This window comes from Asterias amurensis, chromosome 17, assembly GCF_032118995.1.
Source record: "Asterias amurensis chromosome 17, ASM3211899v1".
Classification (NCBI taxonomy): Eukaryota; Metazoa; Echinodermata; class Asteroidea; order Forcipulatida; family Asteriidae; genus Asterias; species Asterias amurensis.
This window is the reverse complement of record NC_092664.1, coordinates 5,088,396-5,101,170: the sequence shown is the minus strand read 5'-3', so window position 1 is coordinate 5,101,170 and position 12,775 is coordinate 5,088,396. Positions and strand designations below refer to the sequence as shown.

General features: G+C 39.1%; 1 protein-coding gene across 1 annotated transcript in view; it reads left to right on the top strand.

Moving 5' to 3' along the window:
* LOC139950085 (muscle M-line assembly protein unc-89-like) overlaps nucleotides 1-12,775 on the top strand; it is a 32,888-nt gene that overhangs the window by 7,776 nt on the left and 12,337 nt on the right. The window contains exons 4-7 of the mRNA XM_071948716.1: nucleotides 578-882; nucleotides 10,036-10,357; nucleotides 11,048-11,349; nucleotides 12,545-12,663. Coding sequence (XP_071804817.1) covers nucleotides 578-882; nucleotides 10,036-10,357; nucleotides 11,048-11,349; nucleotides 12,545-12,663 — 1,048 coding nt within the window. The remainder of the gene's footprint in view (nucleotides 1-577; nucleotides 883-10,035; nucleotides 10,358-11,047; nucleotides 11,350-12,544; nucleotides 12,664-12,775) is intronic.

The following is a 12,775-nucleotide window of genomic DNA, read 5'->3' as shown; positions in this document are numbered from 1 at the left end:
AGGGACTCCTGCTGAATTGCTGCCGTACGAAAAGGGCTTTAGACTACCGAGATTGCCTGGTAGCTACAAGTAGAGGAAGTTCAAATCCTATATTTTAAGAAAAGAATCTTGTGAACAAAATCTCACCAAAAGCCTCAGCAGTTTCCATTTAAGTAATAGTAATTTAATTTTAACTAAAATGTTGCAAAGACCAATGCAAGCAATGAACACCATTAGTATTTTAGTCAGGACCTATTTTTAATGTCTTATCTCCTAAAATAGGGTTTACGCAAAAACAAGAGTTTTAGAAAACTTAATATTTTGATTACCCAGATAGACACCCATAGTCAATGGATACCTAAATGTGACTTTGTTGTGTGTTTTCTTGCGAGATATGACTTTACATGACTTTGTTGCACTATGGAGTTGTAACCTTATTTCACTGACAGTTAAACAGTACACAATGAATATGACACAAAGCACTGAATAAACTTCTGTTTTAAAAAAAAACACAAATGAAAAGGCACATCCCTTTAAAGCTTCTGCACTTGTTTAGAATTTAAGTATTTAAATCCTTCTGAAAACTATAACTTTACAGAGATGCCGATGGTCTGGCTCCAAACTTCACCATGAAGCCCAAGATGCGACAGTCTGATGACGGCCTCAAGCTGACCATCGAGTGTGAACTAATGGCCAACCCTGAGCCGGAGATCACATGGTATCGCGGTACGAACGTTCTACGCAATGGCGGGCGCTTTAAGCTGATGTGCAACCCGGATGGGGAGTATTTTTTCATGTCGTTAGAGATCACCGACGTCACGGAGAAAGATGGGGGAGAGTACAAGATTGTTGCTACCAATAAACTCGGAACGGCAACCAATACTATCAAGTTGAACTTCCAAAGTAAGTTTGGGTTGATGAAAGAAATATTTACTAATAATAACAAATAAACATATTTATAACGCACTTTTTCCAAAGGGTACAAAGCGACAATTATTTTTACTGCAAGGTGAGTGGGACGAAGATTTTGAAATTATGAGACCTAATCCTTAGCACACCATGTAATGGTTCACCTGGTGCTACGGCGCATACGGCGCTGAGTATATACAAACTTTTAGGAAGATAGGTTATTGCAGTGATGAATTATGAGACCCAATTAGTTAGCACCTAAATAAGGGTTTACAAGGTGCTACGGCGCATACAGCAGCCACAGCCAGGAACACCGGGGCGAACCCCTTCTCTTTTCAATAAGTTCATGCACTGGGTTCTTTTACATGCGTTCGACAACACATGGACCAACGGCTTTACGTTCCATCCGAAGGACGAAGCAATGGTTAAGTGTCTTGCTTTATTCGAACCACTAGAGTTCTACGAATTGAGCTATCTAGTTACGGTCCCTTTTTTATCAATAATTTTCTTTGGTTTGGGGTGCCAGACAGAAGCAATACAACCTGTAACTGCCATACAGCCAGGGATCACACAAAATTTTTCAAAATATCCAGGAAACCGCAGCAGAGGGATCACTTGATATGAATACAAAGTATTGTACTGTTGTCTGTAACTCTCTACCCCAAACTTGTTTCTCACTAAAATGCATCAGCTCAGTGTTACAATGGTCTGGTTATAGAAATGTGTTGTGATTGAGGTTGTATAGTTGATCTCAACCCTTCACCAACAAGATCAACAATACACTTATAGAATCTCCCCTATACCCACAGTGCAGCTCAGCCCTACCACACATCCCCAGGAATTAGAGTCTCCCCTATACCCTCAGTGCAGCTCAGCTCTACCACCCATCCCCAGGAATTAGAGCCTCCCCTATACCCTCAGTGCAGCTCAGCCCTACCACCCATCCCCAGGTATTAGAGCCTCCCCTATACCCACAGAGCAGCTTAGACCTACCATGTGTCCCCAGGAATTAGAGCCTCCCTTATACCCACAGAGCAGCTCAGCCCTACCACCCATCCCCAGGAATTAGAGTCTCCCCTATACCCACAGTTCAGCTCAGCCCTACCACACATCCCCAGGAATTAGAGTCTCCCCTATACCCTCAGTGCAGCTCAGCTCTACCACCCATCCCCAGGAATTAGAGCCTCCCCTATACCCTCAGTGCAGCTCAGCCCTACCACCCATCCCCAGGAATTAGAGCCTCCCCTATACGGTGGACACTTATTCTCAAACGTTTGGGGTTCATTGGTACACACTAATAAGTATCCGAAGGAAATATTGACCATGTCCCATGTTATTGCTAAACTTCACCTAGTCCCAACTAAAACGTTTGGGGGCCCATCGATTTCCGTGTCAGAATACAGCGTGTAGTCAACAGGCACGCTGACTGCAAGAACAGACCCCACTATTACCCTTCACATAACCCAACCTCATAATATTTAACCCTCGACGGAATTTCTTCAAATTTTAAGAAAGTATTAATGACGAATGTAGCTTAATAAATAGTCTGTTTTCAGCTTTTTCCTATGTATAGTTGTCAACTTATTCAAAGTTAAAGTCATCTCAAACGTTTGGGGCTCATCGACTTCCAAGTACCGCCAATACAGCGTATAGTGAATACTGTAACATTCGTGCGTGCCAATCAGCCAGTAGACTTGATGACAAGTCGTTAGGCGCTGCCTATTTGTCTGCCTTTCATGCAACAGTCACAGTGCGATGTTACACATATCAGCCAGTAGAGGGCGCCAGCACGGCTCCGCGGTGCAAGAACAGATCCCCACTATTATACCCTTCACAAAACCCGTCCTCATAGTATTTAAACCTCGGTATAATTTCTTCAAATGTTCAGAATCTATTAATGAAGAATGTAGCTTAATAAATAATATTTTTTCATATTTTTCCTATGTACAGTTGTCAACTTATTCAAAGTTAAAGTCATCTCAAACGTTTGGGGCTCATCGATTTCCCAGTACCGCCAATACAGCGTATAGTTAACAGGCACGCTAACTGCATAAAAACACCCCACTATTATACCCTTCACCGAACACATCCTCAGAGTAATTAAACTCCGGTAGAATTTCTTCAAATTTTTAGAATCTTTTATTGAGGAATGAAGCTTAATAAATAATATTTTTTCATATTTTTCCTATGTATAGTTGTCAACTTATTCAAAGTTAAAGTCATCTCAAACGTTTGGGGCTCATCGATTTCCCAGTACCGCCAATACAGCGTATAGTTAACAGGCACGCTAACTGCATAAAAACACCCCACTATTATACCCTTCACCGAACACATCCTCAGAGTAATTAAACTCCGGTAGAATTTCTTCAAATTTTTAGAATCTTTTATTGAGGAATGAAGCTTAATAAATAATATTTTTTCATATTTTTCCTATGTATAGTTGTCAACTTATTCAAAGTTAAAGTCATCTCAAACGTTTGGGGCTCATCGATTTCCCAGTACCGCCAATACAGCGTATAGTTAACAGGCACGCTAACTGCATAAAAACACCCCACTATTATACCCTTCACCGAACACATCCTCAGAGTAATTAAACTCCGGTAGAATTTCTTCAAATTTTTAGAATCTTTTATTGAGGAATGAAGCTTAATAAATAATATTTTTTCATATTTTTCCTATGTATAGTTGTCAACTTATTCAAAGTTAAAGTCATCTCAAACGTTTGGGGCTCATCGATTTCCCAGTACCGCCAATACAGCGTATAGTTAACAGGCACGCTAACTGCATAAAAACACCCCACTATTTTACCCTTCACCGAACACATCCTCATAAAACTTAAACCTCGATGGAATTTCTTCAAATTTGGAGAATCTATCAATGAAGAATGTAGCTTAATAAATAATATTTTTTCATATTTTTCCTATGTATAGTTGTCAACTAATTCAAAGTTAAAGTCATCTCAAACGTTTGGGGCTCATCGATTTCCTAGTACCGCCAATACAGCGTATAGTTAACAGGCACGCTGACTGCATGAAAAGACCGCACTAATATACCCTTCACAGAACCCGTCCTCATAGTATTTAAACCTCGACGGAATTTCTTCAAATTTTTAGAATCTTTTATTGAGGAATGAAGCTTAATAAATAATATTTTTTCATATTTTTCCTATGTATAATTGTCAACTTATTCAAAGTTAAAGTCATCTCAAACGTTTGGGGCTCATCGATTTCCAGTACCGCCAATACAGCGTATAGTCAACACGCACGCTAACTGCATGAAAAGACCGCACTAATATACCCTTCACAGAACCCGTCCTCATAGTATTTAAACCTCGGCAGAATTTTTTTAAATTTCTAGGATCTATTAATGAAGAATGTAGCTTTATAAATAATATTTTTTTATATTTTTCCTATTTATAATTGCTAACTTATTCAAAGTTAAAGTCATCTCAAACGTTTGGGGCTCATCGATTTCCAGTACCGCCAATACAGCGTATAGTCAACACGCACGCTAACTGCATGAAAAGACCGCACTAATATACCCTTCACAGAACCCGTCCTCATAGTATTTAAACCTCGGCAGAATTTTTTTAAATTTCTAGGATCTATTAATGAAGAATGTAGCTTTATAAATAATATTTTTTTATATTTTTCCTATTTATAATTGCTAACTTATTCAAAGTTAAAGTCATCTCAAACGTTTGGGGCTCATCGATTTCCAAGTACTGCCTATACAGCGTATAGTCAACAGGCACGCTGACTGCATGAAAAGACCCCGCTATTATACCCTTCACAGAATCCGTCCTCATAGTATTTAAACCTCGGTAGAATTTCTTCAAAGTTTTAGGATCTGTTAATGAAGAATGTAGCTTAATAAATAATATTTTTTCATATTTTTCCTAAGTATAATTGTCAACTTATTCAAAGTTAAAGTCATCTCAAACGTTTGGGGCTCATCGATTTCCAAGTACCGCAAAACAGCGTATAGTCAACAGGCACGCTGACTGCATTTCTGGTCAGAGACGTCAAGACTGCAACCTTGTGAAAAAGATGCTTTATGGCTTCTAAAACCAAGACGTCTGTCAAGTACTGGTATCTGTAAGGAAAATGGAGAATCCTGTAATGTTGCAACTTCGTAAGCTTGCATTTTAAAATTATCAATATTTGACGGTCCACACCGCCTTCGTGGAGGACGTATGACTAGCGGACACTATAGCTATTTTAACGAAATGTTTTAGCACCATATGAAAACAAATCTTGAAAGCATCCCATTATTTTTTGTTTACCTGTAAACATTAGGTAAAATATAGGATTCGTATTTATATAAAAACCTTATAATGTTGTATTAGTCTTAAGCCTAATTTTTAAGAAGTTCATTTCAATACAAGCCCCTCAAAGAAATAGTTGTTTCCAAAAATGTTGTGGAAGTCTGGAAATTTTTCATAAAATATAATAGAAACAAAATAAAAAACAATAATAATGTGAACGCTTTTTTCAATATTTTATTAATCATTTTTTTTTTCAATGTATACATTGAATCATACAAAGTAAGAACGCTGCATTATTAGTTAATCCTCCTCTCTTTTTCATTTTGTTGGCCCACAAAAGACTGTTCAAGCGTTGACACTTTGTTTTCATCCATCAGAATAATGATGTGCTTTTAAGATATCGAATCGACTGTATAAGTGTTATGCTTGTGCTTACTGCGGCCGATGACGATATTTCAACTTTTGAAGACGGCTGGTCAAAGTTTTCGGAAAGTTGAAGCTCTTAGGTGACACGAGTGAAAATAGCCCCCTGTGTACACGGAAATCGATGAGCCCCAAATGAAAAAAATTATATACTAAGCTACATTCCTCAACAATAGATTCTAAAAATTTGAAGAAATTCTGTCGAGGTTTAAATACTATGAGGATAGGTTCTGTGAAGGGTATAATAGTGGGATCTGTTATTACAGTCAGCGTGCTTGTTGACTATACGCTGTGTTGGCGGTACTTGGAAATCGATGAGCCCCAAACGTTTGAGATGACTTTAACTTTGAATAAGTTGACAACTATACATAGGAAAAATATGAAAAAATATTAATTATTAAGCTACATTCTTCATTAATAGATTCTAAAAATTTGAAGAAATTCCGTCGAGGTTTAACTACTATGAGGACGGGTTCTGTGAAGGGTATATTAGTGCGGTCTTTTCATGCAGTTAGCGTGCCTGTTGACTATACGCTGTATTGGCGGTACTGGAAATCGATGAGCCCCAAACGTTTGAGATGACTTTAACTTTGAATAAGTTGACAATTATACATAGGAAAAATATGAAAAAATAATATTTATTAAGCTACATTCTTCATTTATAGTTTCTAAAACTTTGAAGGAATTCTATTGGGGTTTAAATACTTTGAGGACGGGTTCTGTGAAGGGTATATTAGTGCGGTCTTTTCATGCAGTTAGCGTGCGTGTTGACTATACGCTGTATTGGCGGTACTGGAAATCGATGAGCCCCAAACGTTTGAGATGACTTTAACTTTGAATTAGTTGACAACTATACATAGGAAAAATATGAAAAAATATTAATTATTAAGCTACATTCTTCATTTATAGATTCTAAAACTTTGAAGAAATTCTACCGGGGTTTAAATACGTTGGGGACGGGTTCTGTGAAGGGTATATTAGTGGGGTCTTTTCATGCAGTCAGCGTGCCTGTTAACTATACGCTGTATTGGCGGTACTTGGAAATCGATGAGCCCCAAACGTTTGAGATGACTTTAACTTTGAATAAGTTGACAATTATACATAGGAAAAATATGAAAAAATAATATTTATTAAGCTACATTCTTCATTTATAGTTTCTAAAACTTTGAAGGAATTCTATTGGGGTTTAAATACTTTGAGGACGGGTTCTGTGAAGGGTATATTAGTGCGGTCTTTTCATGCAGTTAGCGTGCGTGTTGACTATACGCTGTATTGGCGGTACTGGAAATCGATGAGCCCCAAACGTTTGAGATGACTTTAACTTTGAATTAGTTGACAACTATACATAGGAAAAATATGAAAAAAATATTAATTATTAAGCTACATTCTTCATTAATAGATTCTAAAACTTTGAAGAAATTCTACCGGGGTTTAAATACGTTGGGGACGGGTTCTGTGAAGGGTATATTAGTGGGGTCTTTTCATGCAGTCAGCGTGCCTGTTAACTATACGCTGTATTGGCGGTACTTGGAAATCGATTAGCCCCAAACGTTTGAGATGACTTTAACTTTGAATAAGTTGACAACTATACATAGGAAAAATATGAAAAAATATTAATTATTAAGCTACATTCTTCATTAATGGATTCTAAAAATTTGAAGAAATTCCGTCGAGGTTTAACTACTATGAGGACGGGTTCTGTGAAGGGTATATTAGTGCGGTCTTTTCATGCAGTTAGCGTGCCTGTTGACTATACGCTGTATTGGCGGTACTGGAAATCGATGAGCCCCAAACGTTTGAGATGACTTTAACTTTGAATAAGTTGACAATTATACATAGGAAAAATATGTAAAAATAATATTTATTAAGCTACATTCTTCATTTATAGATTCTAAAACTTTGAAGGAATTCTATTGGGGTTTAAATACTTTGAGGACGGGTTCTGTGAAGGGTATATTAGTGCGGTCTTTTCATGCAGTTAGCGTGCCTGTTGACTATACGCTGTATTGGCGGTACTGGAAATCGATGAGCCCCAAACGTTTGAGATGACTTTAACTTTGAATAAGTTGACAATTATACATAGGAAAAATATGAAAAAATAATATTTATTAAGCTACATTCTTCATTTATAGTTTCTAAAACTTTGAAGGAATTCTATTGGGGTTTAAATACTTTGAGGACGGGTTCTGTGAAGGGTATATTAGTGCGGTCTTTTCATGCAGTTAGCGTGCGTGTTGACTATACGCTGTATTGGCGGTACTGGAAATCGATGAGCCCCAAACGTTTGAGATGACTTTAACTTTGAATTAGTTGACAACTATACATAGGAAAAATATGAAAAAATATTAATTATTAAGCTACATTCTTCATTAATAGATTCTAAAACTTTGAAGAAATTCTACCGGGGTTTAAATACGTTGGGGACGGGTTCTGTGAAGGGTATATTAGTGGGGTCTTTTCATGCAGTCAGCGTGCCTGTTAACTATACGCTGTATTGGCGGTACTTGGAAATCGATGAGCCCCAAACGTTTGAGATGACTTTAACTTTGAATAAGTTGACAACTATACATAGGAAAAATATGAAAAAATATTAATTATTAAGCTACATTCTTCATTAATAGATTCTAAAAATTTGAAGAAATTCCGTCGAGGTTTAACTACTATGAGGACGGGTTCTGTGAAGGGTATATTAGTGGGGTCTTTATATGCACTTAGCGTGCGTGTTCATTATACGCTGTGTTGTGTACACGGCCAATCGTGGGAAGTGTAAGGACTGTTGCTGCCAGTTTAGTGTAGCCTTATTACTTCGGATACTAATAGTGTGTACCAATGAACCCCAAACGTTTGAGAATAAGTGTCCACCCCCCTATACCCACAGAGCAGCTTAGACCTACCACGCATCCCCAGGAATTAGAGTCTCCCCTATACCCACAGTGCAGCTCAGCCCTACCACACATCCCCAGGAATTAGAGTCTCCCCTATACCCTCAGTGCAGCTCAGCCCTACCACTCATCCCCAGGAATTAGAGCCTCCCCTACCCACAGAGCAGCTCAGCCCTACCACCCATCCCCAGGAATTAGAGTCTCCCCTATACCCACAGTGCAGCTCAGCCCTACCACTCATCTCCAGGAATTAGAGCCTCCCCTACCCACAGAGCAGGTCAGCCCTACCACCCATCCCCAGGAATTAGAGTCTCCCCTATACCCACAGTGCAGCTCAGCCCTACCACCCATCCCCAGGATATTCTGCACTCTATCTAATAAAGATGTTGGGATAATGATATTGTAATGCGATCTAGCCACCAGGGGCCCAATTTCATAGAGCTGTTAAGCACATCAATTTGCTTAGCATGAAATTTCTTCCCTGATAAAAACAGGATTACCAACCAAATGTCGATTTGTTGCATTGCTTTTTACTGGTATTCAGCTGCTGTTTGCTTACACTGAAAATCATGTGGAAATTTGGTTGGTAATCTTGTTTTTTATCAAGGAAGTAATTTCATGCTAAGCAAATTTTTGTGCTTAGCAGCTCTATGAAATTGGGCCCAGGATACATATACGTTACATAATTAATAATAATTAACCATTCTTATATAGCACATAACACATAGAAATCAAACATGTCCCTTAGCGCTCTTGAGAAAAACACAACAGAATACAAAGACAAGATGTACTGGGTAACAAACAAAATGGATGAATTAAATGTTAAATAAGTGCGTCTTTAAAGCAATCTTTAACTTAATAATGGAGTCAATGTTTTTTATATGTTCCGGGAGGCTGTCCGGCTGTTCCATAAGGTAGAAGCAGTGTGAACGAAGCTGCGTTCACCATATGATTTGGTCATTACTGGTTGAATAACAAACAACTTTTTCTTATTAGAACGAAGATTTCTAGAAGGTGTGTACAATGTTTTTTTAACAGCTCTGTCAAATAAGGAGGCGCAAAATCATAAAAACATCCATTTGCTTACAACAATATTTTGAACGAAATGCGAGAGTGAATAGGTAGCCAGTGTAAGTCTCTTAGAATAACAGACACAGATTCATGTTTCCTAATACGATAAATAAGACGAGCTGCAGAGTTCTGCACAACCTGCATCTTTTGCACTTGACGAGCCGAAATCCCAGAAAGGAGGCTATTGCAAAAATCAAGATGACACACCACAAAAGCATGAATCAAGCGTTCAGTAGTGAGTTTATCTATCAGATTGCGAATTTTCCCAATTTTGTGAAGTACAAAAGATGCTGATCTGCATTTCTGTGAAACAAAACTGTCCATAGTGAAGTTATCATCAAATATTGCACCCAAATTACGACACTTCCTGACCGAAGTAACCTGTGTGCCATCTAAATCAATGAATGATATGTGATCTGTGGAACCAAGTGTTGTTGATACCAACATAGGCCCCTATGTTATTGTTTATTCATTCATTCATGCTTCCATTTGTCTTTATGGTAGCTGGTGCCCCGTCCTTCACCGTGCAACCAAAGATAGATCAATCTCCCGACGGTCGCCACCTGACCTTCCAGTGTGAGCTGACCGCCGACCCTGAACCCACGCTGACCTGGTACAAGAACGACGTCCTCATCAAACACGGAGGGCGCTATAACATGAAGGTCAAGAAGGATGACAACGTTTACTTCATCGAGCTGGAGATTACCGACGTGTCTGGAAAGGATGCTGGGAAGTATAAGATCATGGCCAAGAACGAGCACGGCGACGCTAAATCAACGATTGACCTCAACTTTGAAGGAGGGGAAGAGCCAGCTAAGCCTCCTGTGTGAGTCTTTCTTGCCTTCCTGTAAAACTCATATCCTTCAATTTTATCTTAAATTCAAATCAACCTTTAACCACTTTGGGTCTGTTTTGTACAAACAATTTTGTCAGAAAAAAAAATACTTTTCAGCTATTCAGCATCCACATTACTGAAGCAGTATGCAGCATCAAAGCCAAGCTTTCTCCAGAAGACGATCAGAGCATACTGATCGAAACGTTGAGTTGAAATCAACGGTTCTTTTTAGAAGCACCCAAACTCATTCGACGTGTCGATCAGTATGCTCTGATCGTTCTCTGGAGAAAGTCCTCCAGTGCTCGTTATCAAGTAAGGTTTTATGCTCATACTTATTTTGAGTAATTACCAACAGTGTCCACTGCCTTTAACAAGTTCGTTTCACAGCGTCAGGTATTCAAATCTTTTGTGGAGTGACATAGGAGGGGAGAACATTTGAGGAATTGGTCTTTCCTCGAGGCACACTGCCTAGTCCAGGCATGGAATTCTTCCCACTTTAGTCTGATGTCCGATTTTCTTTCGCCCTTGGAAAAATCTTAAAACTATTTAAGCCTACACCCTGCATACACATGTATACTAAATAGGTTTTCCTACTTTTTTTTCTTGGTACCAAATATATGCCTGCTAGTCTGATTTTAAAATCAACTATTTGTGATTTTTGACTCCTTTTCTTTGATACAGCAAAGGAACCGCCCCTTCCTTCATTGGCAAGCCAATGATGCGTCAATCCGACAACGGCCAAACGGTCTTCTTCGATTGTCAGCTAACTGCTGATCCTAAACCAGAGATCATTTGGCTGTGCGGAAACAAGCGCATCCCTGTAGGTGGCCGTTATAGCATGAAGCTAACGCCTAAAGGAGTCAATATGTACGCCCTGGAGCTGAGCGTCAGTGATGTCACACCTAAAGATGGAGGCACCTATCTTGTGTTTGCCAAAAACGAGGTTGGAGAACACCGAACAACTATCAATCTCAACTTTGATGGTAAGTTAATCAAAATTCTTTAATTTTCAATCTTCCACAACTCAGGTTCCGGTTAAGGCCAGGAATTTCAAGGGCAAGGCCATTTTCATTTTGCAAAGAGCACTTCCATTAGAAAATTTTAAAATCTATAGGAAACTTTTGAAGTGAGCACTAAGGTCAGGACCAGAGACCATGACCTCTTTGCCTCCAGGTTATTCTAGGCGCGCAAGGTTATACCTTTTGTCAACAGAAGTGATCTCTCCACAAAGCAATGACCACAGTTAATTTGTTCAACTTTAATAAAACTTAAACTATCCTGTCCGAGTGGTTACATCCATAGTGTGCATCAGGCTCAACTTTTGTTGGCCAAAGTCGTGAGGGTGTTCTATAGTTTGGTGTTCTATTTGGCAGCACAAGGCTGTACATATTCCCAAGAAAGCTGAGACGATTTAAGGAATAAAATAGTGGCCCAGTTACCAGGTGATGATGTTCAAAGCACAATGCATGCCTTGAATTACACGGTGGCCATGGCGACCATTGTCTCTGTCTTGGTCTTGGCCTTGCTGAACTTTTAAAAGTTTCCAAAAGACTCATTTGTGAGTAGTTAGGGTTCTGAGAAGGCCTGGGGTTAAAAACAGTAATTCTCCCAAGAGTTTTTCAAAACTGGGGGCATTCTGGACCAAAATTCTGGAAGAAAGTTAGGCCAAAGCACTCTGAATTGAAAACAAGTTTTTTTAAAAATCTGTTGTTCTTGGTGTTTATCTTGGTTTTTGAAAGCCAATTGCAATTTGGAACATTGTATGTGGTTTTCTTTTGTTGCGTGTCTGTCGAAATATGCGCGTATACGCGCCACTACTCTGGCGTGTAGTGCCACACAAATCATGGGTATCAGCCCGATGTGCCAGCTTGTGCATGGAGGGAACCTGCAATAGAGTCTTGATGTCTTGACCAGAGTGCTCTGGGCCTAATTTCATGGCTCTGCTTACCACCGAATTTTGCACTTACGGTCACCATTCTCTGTAACATTGAGAACCCACTCGCAAAAGCAAAAAATCTCCTGCTAACCCGTGAAATATGCTTATGTATTAGTGCCGAATTCCCTGCTACCCTAAGCGTTGATTCTACGGTAAGCAGAGTCATGAAATTGGGCTCTGGTCATCTTCAGGAAATGATGATGGTATAATTTGACTTTCTTGTTGTTTTTGTTTGCAAACAGTACGTGAAGCTAACAAAGATGGAGCCCCTACATTCATTGAGAAGCCAACGATTAAACAGGAAGATGGAGGACGGCGTCTTGTGATGGAATGCAAAGTCATGGCTGACCCTAAACCAAAGGTTAGTTTCAAATCAAAGCTGAGGTCAACTCACATTACCTAAACCCATGTTTGTTGAAACCAAAACATACAAGCCCAATTAAACAAAAATTTAGTTCAGCCGAAATTACTGA